The following is a 17,779-nucleotide window of genomic DNA, read 5'->3' as shown; positions in this document are numbered from 1 at the left end:
AACTGTGATCACGAGAGACTTTTTCTTGAGTAAAGATATTAACAATGTGTGTGGGTTTTTTTTTTTTTTTTACATAACTTCAGGATGTAATTAAATCGCAGCAATTTAGCATTTACTGACAATTTAAAACCTGAACATCTCATATTTGACATGCTGTATTAGTATATAGATAAACATAATTATGTAATAGATATTATTACATAATGATATAAAAATGTTTTTTTCAATACTTCCACACACACAATACTGTTCTTATCGTGTGTGTGTGTGTGTGTGTGTGTGTGTGTGTGTATGTGTGTGTGTGTGCTCATTTGTGTAACACGTTTGTGTGAGCTGCCCTCAGTTGCCTCGGCACTAAAATGATCTTGGCAAAGTGATTTCAGTTACAATCATGGAAAAACAAACCGCAGTGTCTCCAGGCTCGGAAACAATCTTTGTTTTTTTCCTTCTCCTTTCTAAAATGGGGAACACACTGTATTGCATTAAAATATGGCATCTCGGTCTCTCTGCTGCAGACTGCCTGGCAGTGGATCTTTCCCATTTCAACACAATGAGTTTCTCATCATTACAGATGAGCATGTTTGAACTTGGTGGCATTTAGCAGTTACTCTGACGGTTAAAGATGAGGAACATTTTCCTCATTACTCTCCATAAACACGTTTCTTCCATGTTTAGCTTTGTGTTCTCTAAAAGGCACATTTGTGTGGACTGTTTCTGGAGTTTTTCACTGAGGATTCCTACAACATAAGGTTTGAGTGTCTGACGAAAAGGCAGCATAACTGACCCCCACTTGGCCTCAGAAGGTCAGGACAAGCTGTTGTCTGACAGCTCAACAATAGGAATAAGTTTACATAAACACACCATGCCAGTGTCCTTAACACTGTCCCAGCTTCCACACACACACAGCCTCCCTCTCTGGATCTTACTCCTTTAATCTGAGCTCAGGAAACCCAGGGGAGGAAGCAGAGTGCCGGTTCAAACACATTCTGCATACACACTAATTTTACTCTCCCATGAAAGTCACGTTGCAAAAACGTGGACTGAATGTAATATATGTACAACTCTGCTGTCACATGCACAGACTTGCCTTGATGATCACACATACACACAGTTGAACACTAACACTAGCACGCGTACACATACACAAGTTTTCCCACAAAAGTCACATCGGCCACACCACACCTCGCAGTTAAAGAAACCCTGCTGTCCCCACAAAGGGATACATTTCTACCCAAACACTCGGCTGCATTCTCTCCCACAGGAGGTATGCAGAGAAAGAATACATGCATTGTCCTTGAAGATTGTGTGTGTACACTGGCAAAAAGGTGGGAACTGGGGAAAAAAAAAACAAGAAGAATATTTATGAAGCAATCAGTTCATTGAGTCCATGTTATCCCAGACAGGAGTGAACCCCTGAGCCAACTGTAGCAGGCACGATCTACAAAGTAAGACATAAATCAATAGGCTAAGAAGATAAGCACTGATTATTTACAATAGTCTGTTGTATAGCTAAATGCCTCGTCAACTTAACCTACTTTTGTGGAGCTATAACAACTTGCTTTACAACAAGTATTAACATAATGGTATGTTCTGGTTAATAGGATATAGAAGAAAGACTGACCTAAAGATTGAACCACCAGGCGTAAATGCCACAAAAATCTAAATCTACTGTAGTTATTTCATTCTCCTGCTGCCAATAAATTTACAGCTACTATTTATGTAATAATGCAGGCAGATTAAGTGTCATAGAATTTATGTAATAAAAATGGATTTCAAAAAGGGCGAGTTGTCTTTCAGAGTTTTATTCCAACTTCATGACAAATCAATGATAAAGCTTTTAAAAAGGTATTTTTAAAAAGTCTTTTCAGAATGGATGTATTTTTGAGTCTGGAACAATGTGTTTAAACAGGTCTTATTTGTTAAAAAACATTGCAAAGAGTTTAAATTCAATTTTTGGACTGTATTTTTTACTTCACTGCCCAAAAAACGTCAGGTGGCGCAACCAAATATTTGTGAAATATATATATATTTCCCTATTGTTTATTCTAAGTGAAATCTTTGGCAACTATCCCTTAGAGTGTCTACAGTACCTAACACATTATTATTTTGTGGTTGTGTTTTGTTTTTGCATTCTAGTGGCCAGGTATTTAGTATCTTTAGCATCCGATTTTACATTTAAAGACAGAAAAATAATTATACAAATATACAAATAAATGCTTTCGATACAATACCTATTCAGATCATAGTTATCAACCATTGGTTCACTTCAACCTACTATTTATTGGTTTAAATGAATATTTTACCAGGTCACACCACCTGACGATTATCAGTTGTGCCACCTGACAATATTAGTAATGATGGGAAATATGCTGAATACTTGCAGTTTTATTTCAAATACAAAAAAGTGTTTTAGTCAACAGTATTTGTTGAAGTAAAAGTAGGAAATAGATCAAAAACAGGATAGATCACAAATGGAGTAAGCTGCAGTGCAATAGATTGATTAGATACACTGTAATGGATTGTGATTGAACAACAAAGTCATGATTTTAAAACATTAAATGCATAGAAACTGTAATGTAACATTATATAATAACTGCATACTAAATAAAAATGGATTGTGATTTCACAACAATGTCATGTTTGACAGAGTATTTCAAAACATTTTGAAATGTTAGTTCAACACTGGTAGAAGTCTAATATCCCATTAGCATAACATCCCACATGAGTACTAAAGCAGTCTCAGTCTGCATGAGTTGACTGTGTGTGCCGTGATTTAAGAGGCTCTGGCTCTGAGATCACTTTGAGCACATCAGTTGTGTAGTAAAAAAAAAAGATGTCAGCAGGCCCAAATAAACTTATTTTTTCTTCCAAACTGCTGCATGCAGCCCACATCAGTCTCATCACCAATTACCTGAAGAATCTGTCCCATGAATAGCCAACCTTCATATTTCACTAAGATGAACTTCCCATTCAGATCATTGTCATCTTGGGTACTGGCTGTTTGCAAGCCTACCATTGTGGTATTGTGGCATTGGCAGATATGTGGTCTGCTGCAGAAGCAGGAGATCTCCCTGTGCATGATTTACCCCGGTTCAGTGGGGATGACCTGGTGCATCGCCAAAGTGTCCTCGAGGGCAGCTTCATCAAATCTTCTGATGTCCTCCTCACTCACCCTTAAGAACTTGATGTCAGATATTCTCTCTGTTAGAAGGCTGTAAAAATCTTCTGTGGTTTGGACGTTGGCACCCCTTTTCGAAAGCAGAGTCAGCGGTGCGCTTGACTGCACCACTAACTCCATCGCGGGCGCCATTTCCGTGGGACTTCTCAGAGAAGTTCCAGGTCACCTGCTGTTAGCCTGAGAGGAAGGGGAGGGTGCTGAGCAAATAGAAATTATTATTTATTATGGTTATGAGTGACTGGACCATCACTCATCACATGTAAAGTTGTGGGAGACAGATTGCAATTCTCCATTATGTCCATTAGCACTGGCTCCAAGTAAGCCCACACAGCTCTCATCACGCCAAAGGGATGCAGAGATGGTGGCACAGGACTGTGAGCCAGCTGCTGTATGAGTCACACATGTGTGGACTGTGGCCTCCCTCCAAAATGAAAAGATTGCATCTCACTATTAAATTTGCAGAAATTCTCCGAAGGTCAGCAAAGGTTCCAGTTTGTGCTTCTTTGACAAAATCCATGGAGGTCTTATGCCCCTCTGACACAGGTTTTCTCATCCATTGATGCCAGGTCATAGTCTCTTCTGCCTGAGGTGTTACAATTTGTACCTCATTGTAGCAGCATTTTACACATTTGAGACATGCTAGCACTTTTCAGAAGACCTTTCTGCTGCAGTTTTTCAGTCAAGAGTTTGACATTCTCATGGTCAAAGCATGCATAAGTGTTCCTATCTGACACTTTTGGCTGTGTTACAAAGAAAGGACAATATTGATCAAATTGTCAGCAAGACAGCCTGTGGGACTTTTGCATTTCAGAGTAATACTGCAGATGGAGTTCAGTCACACGCCTCTGTTGTTTGTTTTTTGTTTTTCTCCCTGGCACAAAGCAACTGTTTTCGTCTCGACAGAGGAAGTCAACAACTCTCTCTTTTCTCTGGAAGGCCAATTTCTTTGCAATCCTTGATCTGTTCTGTTGTTTTGGACATTCAGAACAAAGACTTTTGCTACGAGAAATATTGGCTGAGAAGAACTACATCAGGTGAGTGAGCTCGGTCTGCTACACCCAGTGGGCCCAAAGGAGACCATGGCCTTGCCTGGACATGTGTCGGAAAGGAAACATCGATAGTGGTGCGACAGGAAGAAGAAGCGGGACAAGTGCCGAGGAGTAAAAGCTAGACTAACTGCTAACCCAAACAAACTGGTAGTTCCAACAATCATGCTGACTGATGTCAATTCTCTGGAAAACAAAATGCATTATATAACCCCCTATCAGTGCTGGTCACTTGTTGACATGCACCAGCTGTCAACATCGAACTGAAACATGCACTGTGCTGCTAACTGCTCATTCTTTTTTTGTTTTTTTTTCTGTTGGGATTTTTATGTTTTTATCATTTTTTAAGGGAATTTTTAGATACATATCTTCATCCTTTCTGTTGTTGTTGCACTGCTGTGGGCTGGGAGGAACAGTTTTTCGTTTTTTTGTTTTGTTTATGCAAGTCCTCAAGAAAATGACACTAAACTAAATCTTGAATCTTGAATCAGTTGTAGATTTTGCCTTTTGCTTCTCAGACTTTTTCCCTTAATCTTTCTTTGCGCTTTTGTAATTTTCCAGATTCTCTTTTGGCAGCTTCCATTTCTCTTTTAATTTTATGCATTTTACTGTGCAGCTTTGCTTTCGCTCTTTGCTATTTCATGTTACTGCTTGCTACTCTCTGTGGTACTGATGATGCTCTGGGTTGCTGTACATCTTCACTGACAGTATTCTCTCTATCGGTGTCGGGAGGGTTAGGCTGCAGCTCTGCTGGGAGTTCTTTAGGAGTTGTATCCATTGACTCAGGTGTGAAACTCAAGATTTACTCCATGGCCCTTTTCCTTTCCCTGTTTTTTCTCTGGTCTTGTTTCCACTGTTGCCTCACTTTTTCCTTTTCTGTTCTGGGCAGCTGGCTGATGGAGGGTTTCACAATTTTTCCCTCTTTCTTCCTCCTCTGATAACTATAAAACATGAGAACTAATAAACATTTTCCCACTTTAAAATCTGAAAGGCCCACTTACTGTATAAAATTTATAACTGTATACTAAATTGTTATCCAGACTCGCATGATAGTTTATCAAGATGTATTACCTCTCTTTTCTTTTTGCAAGATATGCAGCCAGATCATTTTTAATGCTCTCTCTGATTTTTCTTTACTTGATAGTGGCATCTAAAATTATTAAAAATCATAATCATGAAAAAGGTTTGAAAGTGTATAACATCTTTAACTTAACACTAATAAACATTTTAGAAATGTAATAGATAATCTTAGAGCTTTAAATGACATTATTTATTTAATATAGTGACATTCCTCGGAGTTGCGCCGCCTGAATTTTCTGACTAATTTCAAACCTCAAACCTCAAACCTCAAACCTCGCTCAGCCATAAAGGTCACTTGGCATCCTCTTGATGTTGAAATATCCTGTTTACTGCTATTACCTCTTCACTTCATGTTAAAAGTCCCATGTTTACGGTTGTGCCGCCCTGACATTTGAGAACATACAAATTGCTGGACAAAAGTTTTTCAATTATCTCAACATCTTTAAAACTACTGGTATTTGTAAAATTTGGTTTATTTGAAAGGTTTCAAACATAAAATGATGCCATAGTATTTTATATAGTATTTATTATGATTAAAATTAACCTGATGCACCAGATGTGATCTCGCATATCCAGCTGCCTCACAAGGTAACATTAAAATATGATTTTTAATAGTTTTCTCAGAAGACATGTATCACTTTATTCTATAAGACCTATTTAGATTTAATACATGTTCAGTATATTCAAATAATATATAAAGTGATACATGTCAAGAATTGATTGAATTATTTTAACAGGAAATAATGCACTCTTTGTCATCTGTCATTGACCCATATGAATGTGGGAATCACGTTCTTGAGTTAGACAGTGAGACAAAGAGCGATGTCAAACACTCAGATTTTATAGTCGTTGCTACAGAATGTTATAAAACACGCTGTGACTCTTAGAATAAACAACCTTGGCAGTAAATAAACTGTACAACAGTTGGTCCTTGGTGCATCCCTTATCAAAGTCTCTTCTTGGAGGAGTTCTGTCTCCTGATCAATCTGCCGGGAGGATTGGGAATGCACAACATAACTAAATGTTGAAGGTCGGACCACACAGTTTCACTTTGATAACATTTCTGCACTTCCTCACACAAGGTTTGAAGAAAGTTACCAGATTAAGTTACTTAGATTGCACATATACAGTATAAACATGTGAATCATATAACAGTATCGCATAAGAGTAAAAATTTCCATCACATGAAGCAAACAAATGCAGTTCAAACAGGTAGCAGCCAACTGTGATACTAATATGCCTGTCAGAAATGAACTGCCATTAACTGTTATGAATGGAGAACAAGTGTGTTCAAGGGATGTTTTACAGGATATGTCGCGATCTTAATGTTTTGAAGAACATTAAGTGAAGAAGAGATCTGACTTCTTTCTCTAAACAATAGACGTAGTTTGATGTCCAATTTTAATGTAATCCAGTTACACCATATGGACAGAAGATGCTCCTTGTGTCTCCAGTTGAACCAGGGCACCCCAAAAATAACTTGAACATTATTGGAGCCGCATTGGTAATAGAAACTGCTTATCTAGGATTTCTGAGTCTATATCACATAGCTTTAATGGTGGGCCTGTCCAGAATAAGATGTTCAGACCAGTGGAGTCAACTGTAAACCAGACCTCCTTATTTTACAGTTACATTTCAGACACATGGCGTATGGAGTAATGGGCTAAGATAGATCTGTAGGTAAACGTGGTTTACTGGAAACTCAAAATACAATTATATGAGGAAATCACCTCAGCTGAGTCAGACATAAACCGTCATCATGGTTGAGCAATGAGGTTATAACCGGAGACAGGAGACCTGCAATACTATGTTGTTTTTGTTAGGTATAAACCCTGAGATGCCACATTGTTTGGCTGCTACAATGTTTAGTTGAAACTTAACTCTAAACTGATGTGTCTGTATTTTTGTCTGGTTAACAGCACGATCAAAGCGCAGTTCTTCACCCGCTTCTCTCCCTGTCTGACACCCATACGTATATGTACACAAGGTCGACAGACTGACCTACTGTGGTTCAGGGGTCATAGTCGGCCAACAGTGCTGGTCAAACACGGTGGACTTTCACTGCTTCCTGAGCAGACTTCACACTGAACTGCAACAGTCTGGTCCCTGCAAAGCCTTCTCATACACATTATACCTGTGGTCTCTCCAAATACAAACACACACACATAAATATACAGAAAGGCTTTCCCATTCTTGTGACAGGCAAAGACCAGAATCGTAATTTGGATCTCAAAAACACAGAGCACACATCTTACAATGTTGGAAGTTGTTTTTGAATCTACAAGGATCATTGTCTTATCATGAATTTGTCTCTGCCTCACTCTCAGACGTATCAAGTAACGGTCAAGAGTCACACAATCAGACAGACAGGCCTTAAATAGCTGTTAGAGGCTTGGAGACTCCTCATGAACAAACAAGGCGAAAAAAAACCTCTTCCCTGCTTTATATACAGTATGTGCACACACATACACGCACACAGAACATGTCAAAGGCACAGCTGGGAAACATTAACTAGATCAGGGTAGTCAGAAGCACCAGTTAATGGAGGGAACAGCACGTGTAGACTCAGAAAAAACAATTGGACCAGCACATGGGAGCTCATTCCCTTTTTTTTTTATATCATGCGTGTTTTCCTTGTGCCGACTAAACTACACACTCACAGTGTACATGTGCTTGTGTGCACGTACATTTCTGAATAATTCTGTATGAAACCATTCGCATGCGAAATTTGTTATTATTTCTACCCCATTTCATTCAAAATGACCACATGCAGGGTTTTCTCCACTTTTTGATCGGTGTGGCTGCAGGTTTTGCACGGGACCAGCTTTCTTCTAAAGACAACAAAATTAATGCTACTCTGTTACTACATTTGGTACCTGCTACAAAAGGAAGCTCATCTCTCCTGCTGATGTAGTTTGAGAAGCACGTTTTTACATTATAGTTCATTTCTCATGGAGGACATTAAAAATGATGCCTTCTAATCATTTATCAATCCTCTGTTTATATATTCATCTGACATACTGTATCTAATTTGTATATCATGCAGAACTGACACTATTAGTCGAACAACATACAATTAACCTAAATTTTGATAATTGTTTAATCATTTCAATCATTTCAAGGAAAGAAAAAAGCCAAACCCAGTTGGCTGCAGCTTTTGAAATGTGAGGGTTTGCTGCTTTTCTCTGTTTTTATACGATAGTAACCTGCAGATCTTTGGGTACTGGACTATTTGTCTGACAAAACAATCAATTTGAAGACTTCACCTTGGCCTCTGGGAAATTGTGAAGAGCATTTTCCACTATATATATCTGACATTTCACAGACAAACAATTAATTGTGGAAAAAATGGGGAGATTAATCAATAATGTAAAATTAACTTGCAGAAAAAACGATTAATCATTGGGTGACTGCAGAAATCGGAGTTGATATTAAGTGATTGTGACACTGTGTGTGTGCACATGAGGTCTTACCCATGAATGAGCCTGTGCTGCAGATAAGGCTGAAGAAGCAGCTCTCAGGGGGAAGAGTCCCACATTTACTGCAAGAGAGAGTACAAAGAAATAAATCAGAAATACAGTTAAACGACCTGCACACACTGCAGTAGCACTGATTCCCCTCCCACTTTGTGCACACAAATACAGCATGTTTTTTTTTTTCTCTTATTGCATTTCTACTCATGCAATAAGGAAAAGGAGGGCAGAACCACACTTCCTCTCATCCCATCATCAAGGCTTTGACTTTTCACCCACTGCGTACTGCCTCTCTTCTAGGAATGGGAAACATTTGTAGAAGAGGAAGGCAGGAGACAGTGAGCCAACACAGGCTGTCTGTCCCAAAGCTCTTGCTGCCAACAAAGCCAAAGCTTTCTCAGCTGACTGGAGTCACACACATTCTTGAGTACATAGATGAAAATGTAAAATACGATGGACTAATACTCAAACGCTGTTGATTTTTTAACTATTTTTTTTTATTGCTTCTAGTATTTTGATTAATGGCAATGTACATTACAGATTTTAGTCATTTAACACAGTTTGATTTTAGTAAATTACCTGCTGACTACTTAGATGTTTACAATATTTCAACCTCACTTAATGTACTGTCACTTTGTTTCCCCTAATAATCTTATACATTTTTAAATCTTTCTTTGAATGTTTTTTTTTAAACCTTTTTCTTCATCTTCCTATGTCTTGCATCTGTCTTTTTATGGTGGGGTTTTTGTGTTGTTTTGTGAAGCACATTGTATTGCATCTTTTTGTATGAAATATTAAATGTAAATAAACTTTAATTACATGATTATTATCATTAAAACAACATATGATTGTATTCAATGAAACTGCCAGCAGGATAACTGACAAATGTACATCTCTTCCACCAACACTGTATTAGTAAAGATCTCATTTGCAGCATTTAGACATTTCCCAATTTCTACAAAAATGTGCAAAGTTTTGAGAGCTACTTAATATTTCTGGATGCATTATCATGCTTATTACATGTCATCTATGTTAAGGTAAAAACATAAGCAGTGATTTATTCACAGTTTTAAAAACATTTTTAATATAAACCACAGAACTATTTACGCTCTCTGATTGGTCTTTGATGTTCAAACTTCAATGGTCCAAGAAGCTACACAAAAAAGCAGGAGTGTCTTGATTTCATCCCAAATGTAAGCTGACTCCTCTGTGTGTGTGTGTTTACATGGTTCTGTGCAGACACACGCTTTGCCTCTGAGCTGCCACGGTGGCAGGCAGGATATTTCAGCCCCAAGTTATTCTCAGAATGAGCACACACACACACAGACACACACACAGACACACACACACACAGACACACACACACAGACACTCAGGAGAAGTGTCTCCTTCAAGCTCACTCGCTTTTTATCAACAATGTGCCGACAGGGGTCATGAAAAACAATGGCACAGTGTTCCTGTTTTTAATCACCAGACAGAAACTAGAAACAAAGCAACAGAGAACAGGCAGAGGGGACGACAGGCAGGGAGAGGTAGGGTTGGGTTCAGGGCGGGAGCCTCACTGACCTGATGAGAGGTACATTGTCTAATGTGCAGCACAACGTTGGACCACTCTGCAAATACAGCTCCTCTTCACATGACTGGTTGTATAACCTGGAAAACATGCACCACGCATGCACGCACACACACACACACACACAGCGCTCAATGTTAAAAGGTACACATATAAATCAAAATAACATCATGTTTTTTTTAACACTTTAGGAAAATCACCAGTTGCCAAAATCAGATTTAAGGCCAAAAAAAGTATATATATACATCTGATTATTATCTCATATTCTTATAATGTCTGGACCAAATATTTAATTCATGAAACAATGAGTATTTTCAGTCTTTACATCATAGTACAGTCAGTAATTTTTTTTTTTTGTTCAAGTGCCATGTTGTGGGGTCACAACCAGGCTTTCCTTTGTTTTTAGGGTTGGTGTGAGAACCACTGTGTCATCAAATAACTGCTGGTAGAGATTAACCTCAGCTTGCCCTAAACAAACCCAGGGTTGAGAGTAATAGTAAGTCACTCCATGACAGAGCATGAATCAAGCACAATGACAAATGTTTAGTCATAGTTTAGACTTGTGGTGTGAATTTACTGCAGTTTATTCTTTTGGTTTATGTGAGCAGATTGAGGAACTTTTGTGGCATAAATGAGGAAGAAATGATCCTGTTACTTAATGTACCAACCATCACAGCTAACTGCACTCTGTAGATAAGAAATCTGGGAATGACACTGACAATGGCAAACAGTGACAAACCATCAGATTACAAGACATGATTTTGCAGATTGTGTAGGGATCAATAGAGGTATAATGAGGCAAAAATAGAGGAGAGATTAAACATACCAGTTATCCACAGGGCAGACATGCTGGTTGTACAGGGCCATGGCGTACCTATACGAAAGAGAGCAAGTGTGATTAACCAAAAGAAATTGCATCTATTTTGCTATAGTGTGAGCTTATTTTATGTGTTGTCATTCAGCCAATGCTTTCAGCCAAATGACCCAGTCACCAAAATTACAAGCCACAATCAGTGGGGAGTGCACTGTCAGAGCCATAGCCTATGTAATATCCCATATGCCATAACATACAATAAAAGAGACAGACAGCAACAGTGAGGGGGCATAATATCAGGGGTAAGTTTATTTCCTCAACAGAACAAAGTAAAACAAATATAATTTGTTTTGTAAAAGGGAATATGCATTCAATTACATTATTTCCTATTGGTAGTGCGGTTAAATCCATATGTACAGTGTTAGTTTCATGTTAGGCTGCCTGCTTCAACTCACCTACATCACTGTCTTGTAGGTTTCATTTCATTTTACTGACCTGCTCCTGTTTATTCAACCTGTAGGGTCAGGTGACCAGATATTTGACCATCTCTTATCACAAAAAGGTTCAAGTTTCTTCTTTGTGTCAGTCAAATTGGTATGACTTTTACTGAAATCCAATAGTGTTGTTGATTCGGTCAGGTCACTGAACCAGCCACATCTACAGGGAAGTCAATGACTGAAGGATCATTAGATAGAAACTATATTCTGCAAGATCAAGACCCATATTGTACTTCAGATGAAGACTTTGTTACCTTTTGACCAGTTAACATGATATAAATTGTTATGCATGTTTTTCATTTGTGTTTAATGTCCAAACACTAGCTGTAAAATGTGTTTGTGACCAAGAGGAATTTGTTAAATTCAAACCAGTCATGGGTAAGGGTGCACATTTGCGTTACATTAACTTTTATTATGTCTGATGCTGTGGCCGTGATTATCAATTGTCCACAAACACTTGTCTCTAAAAGTGTGGTATAAAAATCAATCACAGTTTTTATAACCAAACATCTTTCAACTAATAGACAATTTACAGAATTAAATGAAGTTGCACTGAGAGGTCAAATTTGTCTCTCTACCATGAGTAAGGTTTTTATTCTTTCCTGAGAGATGTTGAAATACTAGGATCTTGGGGCTGAGGTTGACCATTTCCCCACCAGCAACGCGTACAAGCTCAACTGTCAAAACTATGTCGAAACACGCCCAGGATATATGGAGCAGCAGATGCAAACGAGGCAAATATGTTTGGTCGTACTGCTAAATATGAAGAGCAGAAGAAAAAATCATCAGTAAGCGCTCTGTGGTGTTATTATGTCAAACTTTTCAGTGTGGAAAATAAACTCGAGTTATGTTTGCAGATGATCATTTTTAGCCATATTTCCTGATGGACATGACAGGAGGGCAAAAGGGAGCATGAGAAGGAAAAAGAACTGTCATATTATCCTCTCGTTATTCGCGCACACACGCAGCACAGACTGATCAAAACACTATTTTCAACTCAGAGAAAAAGATGTGAAGACAGACAGAAAGAGACAGAGAGAGTCAGACACAGAGACTGCTTGTCCTGATTTGTGAGAGCAGTTGTACAGTAGTTCAGGAAGAGGTTAAGTACTAATTAACAATGTTTTCAGGGTCGATAGTCACAAACCAGAAGGACAGAGACAAATCACAAAGTCACTTACATACACACCTGCTACCCAGAAGACACTACAAAGCAGAGACACATGTGAACACACCCATACACGCTTCCTGGAAATATTCACTAGAGGAAAAGATATTTTATTCATGACAAAGAAACTGGTGTCATTATGTCAATTATGTCCACATATCTGTTGCCAAATCTGAGAATTTAAAGCTGAATATCCTTTAATATCTTCCCTAAGGCTGATGTTAAATCTCAGAAGAAAAACATTGACACAAACACAAACACAGAGACAAGTCACTACCAATATCTATGAGGTTATCGTAACCAGTAATAAGGAAGTAACCACTTAATCATCTTTCATCACAGACTCCGTTTACTGACTCATAAAGCTGCACACTTGCAGACACTCTGTACAAAAGCCTACCGGTTTTACCTCTTCATACAGTGACGTCACACACACTCACAGACTCTCCCTCTCTCACCTTTCCAACACGCAGCCCTGCCCGACTTTGAAGTAAGTTAACGAGCGGAGCGGAATTTCCCTACCGTCACAACGGTGAAAACCTGTCGAGAGACAACAATATGGACTGTCTATAACCCCTGATGTGTGCGTGAAGAACATATACAAATACACCGCTGCAATACCCGTATGTTCAACTTTATGGAAATAAACAAACCCTCCTATCACAAGAGATTCTCTGATCGTAATCATTTCCATAGTGTACCAACCCATAACCAGTTCACTGTGGTCCTCACACGCACATTCGCCCGCTGGTTTGAAGGAGGGTTAAAAAAGGCCACGTCAGACAACACACACACTGACCCACTCAAATCAGTTGTGAATGTGGGTTTATTCCTTCATGCGTAAACTACACTCTAAGTCTCTATTGTTTATTAAATTTATAGATGCTTGCCATCAGTCAAAGCTTATGTTTAGTTTTCAACTTTGTGGTGTCATACAGTTTCATCTGTTTGTATTGTGTTGTACAATAAGAGAGATTTACCACCTAATCCAACACACAAAGGGTCAAATTAAACAACAGCTTATCTCTCCAGTTTATTTAAGCCAATCCAAGAGCACTAAATGCTGCTAAAAAAAAATCAACATTATGCAGTATTTATTTGTGGCTTCACAAGACTCACATGTGAGCAAACAGAAGGCAGAACTAATTATTTTTCATTATTTTTGCAACTAGTTTCTCCCATTTTTAGTACTTGTTATTGGTATTAACTGGCTCAGTTATGGCACAATTCGGTCGGCTGGATGTGGTTTGGCATTGGACTATGTGAATCACCATGTGAAAGTCATGCAAGCCAGATGGCAGACTTGTTGTGTGTAAAGAGCACTGGTCTTGCATAATGCAGCGAGGAAACTCACTGGTGTGGGTGAAATATGGCTGTCAGGTAGGAGGCTGCCAGAGACTCTGGCTCCTAGGCCTTTAACCACTGCCTGTACAATGTCACCGTCGAGACAGAAAAGGAGGCTATTAACAAATGTTGAGGATTACCAATGGATTTCATTAGAAAAAATATAGGAAAACTATCGGCAGCTGGAATTTTTCCATGACTTTTGGGGCCCATTTTGCAGCTTTGGCCAGCTCTTGAAACTAAAATAGCAGCAGTATGTCTCTGGGACATCTCTAAATAAAGTAGTCTCTCTTAACTCTATGTGGAACTAAACCAGAGGCTGACTAATAATAGGTTTGTTTACATAATTAGGCCTCTATCACCGCTCAGTTGTGGTTGTAAATTATAACTGCATGCCTGGGAGCAACATATAGGTGGGACAGAGCATGTTTTTTATTTAGGATTGAATAAGGAACATGGAAAAATCTGGTATGTACAGGGAACATTTCCAAAAGCTGTGCAAAAATAACATGAGAAACCACAGGAAAGGGTGTGATGCATAAGCTATGAATGAATTTTGATAGTAGAGGCTTGACTCCAATCAGCTGCTGCTCTGGCTAGTTGATGTAGCCCCTAAAAACTCTTTTTAAACAAAAATGCTTAAAAACATTCTCAAACCTAAAAAAGCAAGATGGGCTATTTACAGGTATAACTGAGCCAAATTACACTACACTGCTCTCATAAAAGGTTAGCAGAAGGATTTAAACCACCTCTTGGGTGGGCACAAGCCTGAGCCTCCCTCCGGCTTCACACAGACCTTCATACTCTGGGTCGGGGCACCGAATGCTGTGTGAAGGTTTGCTTCTCCATTACCCCCTTCCAGTATTTAACTTACTCCCACTAAGTCACCCACGGTGAAAGAGGGAGTTACGCAACATGTCACATCCTTTGACATTCCACTAGTCGGGGAAAAAGACCCTTGACTGCTCTTAGAAACAAGGCGCCCTTGTCAAGGTAATAGGAAGGAAACGGGTTTAAAAAGGATTGACAGCAGCATTTGGCAACTTACCTCAGCTTTCTACCTCAGAAACACAAGCCAAAGCAAGAGAGAAATGTGCAACGCTGGCTCTAATTTTCACCTGCATCCTCTCCAACTCTGTATAGGTCTGTGGCAACATTAAACCGCTCAGTCCCTTCTTTCCTGCAAAGCCCTGCACACCTGAATACACACTCCTGGGAGGACTGTGAAACAGCCATTTTCACAAACACTTACTAGTGTACAAGGCTTCAGCTTTGGCATCTGAATAGCCTGCTTACTTCCAATACAACTCATCATAAATGTAGCACATAGCCTAGATAAAAACTACAACAATATGGAATTGGGCCGCCTGTCTCTCTCCCCTTGAGGGTTTGCATTCCTCCTCCAAGAGTAATAACAGAGCAAACAGGAGAGCTGTCAGCGCAGACATAACCAGAAGGTACTCACTACTTTCTCTCTTGCACATCTGCTCAGATACTGTAATTAAGATATACTGCGCACCTGCACGTCTCACTTTTAAGAGAGGGGTGATAATCTCAGATCCTTCCTGGAGAGAGCTAATCCACATGCAATCGCCATGGCTCCCAGGAATTCAGGGTAAACATGCAGCATTATTCTCCTGGAGGCAGGAGAGACTCGATATAAAAAAAGGTTCAATATAAACAACAGATTTAGGATTTCTTGGAATATGGCCCGAGTATCACTTTAAATGTATTAATAGATGGTTGTCATGCACATTTTGCAAATGATCTCGAACACATGCTTGTTTATCTGTGGTAGTTTGGGGATGAATGACATTAGGGAAAATATACCATTGAAATATTTATGGTTTTTGTTATGTACACTGCAATACTCAGTAAGACAGAAAAAAATAGTAGATTCAAAGAAGATATAAATGCAAAAATCCAGATGAAAAGCTCCTGAGAATGACTGTGACTGGTCATTTATCAGGCAGATCATATATGTGAAAAACATAACTAAATGTTTCTATTAAGCAGTAAAATTATTCATACAGTATGCCATATTTGGCCCAGTTTGCTTTATTACATTGTATACTTGTAATCCAATATTTTGCATGAATATATTGTGATTTTGATGCAGAGATCAAATATTGTTCAGCCCTGTTTAGCATTTATTCTATTTGGGAATACACACAAGTGTTTCTATTGAGAAAAAGATTGCAACAGATCATAAATATGCTGCAGGCACAGTGTTTTATTTGTGCCTGGTTGCATTTATAAATAAACTGTGTGAATAGCAGAATAAGTGTCTCATGAAATCTTGTGGTTAACAATGTGGAAATTACACATTTGCATGGAAGTGAGTGTTTGTTTCACTTCCGTCGACAGGTTATTTCATTGGCAGGAATGTACTTACTTACTATGTATCATCCTTGACATGAAATAGCACTTGCAGACAATTTTACAAAAACATTTCAGTTATGTGTATTGAATATGTGGATTTTTACCATCTTATTTACTGCCAAAGAAAGGTAAAGGTAACACTTACACAACCCATATCCCAGTGATGGTCAGAGCTGGGAGGCTAACAGGTAGGATCATCCAGAGAGACATCTTCTGGCACCTCGAACACCCCCTTTCTTCTTTTTCCTCTTCGGCCAGCCGAGCAATATCTGCTCAAGTAGTACTAACATTTAACTGAGTGTGACTGACATCTGCATTGCCACCAAGTGATTCATTTTCTTTTGGTGAAGATGAGGAATGGTAGATGGGACACTGGCAGGACAAATGTGTCCTTTTTTTTAGCTGGTGATGAATAGGAGGAGAAAAGGGAAGTGAGCTGAGTCAGAATGTGTTTATTAATTATCTTAATGGTGTTTATCGAGCCTTGCCACTCTGAGTTATCAGTGTCTGACTCCGTGTAGTCTGTGTTAGATGATGCTGATTTAATATGCACAATGCCTGACAAGGACTCCTTTAAAGCTGACACATATCCCTGAGGGACATTTCATATTCCTGATGAATTATCTGGTCATTATTCTTAATTAAGCAGGGAAAACCATAACTTACTGGTTTCACCAGTTGATTTAATAAGGTTGATAGTTTGCCTTGATAATCATTGCTATATCACAGGTAGCACATGTTAATTTACATTTTCATTGACAACTCATATAACGTTACATCTCTTCTCTTGGCACAGACTAACTGCTGCTCACCTTCACGTTTCTAGCTAGCAACAACGGCGAACATCAAAAGAAATCTCTACTACTCACCATCAGTTTTTTGCGAGGTTTTTTGTGGTAACTTTGTGTCCTCCAAACCTCTTTTATCCCCCAAAAACTCTTCCACACAGGACTCGGAGGACGCGGGGTAGTCTCTGTCTTTAAATCAATTCGTATTTGTTTCTTTCCCGGTCACGTAAAATCCCGTTAGCCGTTTTCTTCTGGAGTAAGAGCGGGGGGGGAGGCTCGCTCTCGTGCGGTCGGTCTCGCTGCATCGCCGGCAGCCACGAGACACTCCAGTGTATCCAGCTGTTTGACTCCGCCCCCCACCCCCCCAAGAAAAAAAACCTGTGACGCTAGTGTACGTTGCATTTCGTTTTAGTTGCGCACCGACTAGGCGGGTTCG

The 17,779-nt window shown here is 39.1% G+C and overlaps 1 protein-coding gene across 3 annotated transcripts in view; it reads right to left on the bottom strand.

Moving 5' to 3' along the window:
* zgc:154058 (Transmembrane protein 150A-like) overlaps positions 1-17,683 on the bottom strand; it is a 31,002-nt gene extending 13,319 nt beyond the window's left edge. For 2 of the 3 annotated variants that reach the window (XM_044373169.1, XM_044373168.1), the window contains exons 1-5: positions 17,425-17,683; positions 16,701-16,957; positions 11,177-11,224; positions 10,344-10,430; positions 8,778-8,845 (exon numbers count right to left, since the gene is read on the bottom strand). In XM_044373169.1, the coding sequence (XP_044229104.1) occupies positions 8,778-8,845; positions 10,344-10,430; positions 11,177-11,224; positions 16,701-16,765 (268 nt within the window). In that variant the 5' untranslated portion in view covers positions 16,766-16,957; positions 17,425-17,683. Of the gene's footprint in view, positions 1-8,777; positions 8,846-10,343; positions 10,431-11,176; positions 11,225-15,692; positions 15,811-16,700; positions 16,958-17,424 lie in introns of those variants that run through there. The other variant, XM_044373170.1, reaches the window with a different exon arrangement.
* Positions 17,684-17,779: the final 96 nt, after the last annotated feature.

This window comes from Thunnus albacares, chromosome 14 (assembly GCF_914725855.1).
Source record: "Thunnus albacares chromosome 14, fThuAlb1.1, whole genome shotgun sequence".
Lineage (NCBI taxonomy): Eukaryota > Metazoa > Chordata > Actinopteri > Scombriformes > Scombridae > Thunnus > Thunnus albacares.
This window is presented reverse-complemented; position numbering and strand designations above follow the sequence as displayed.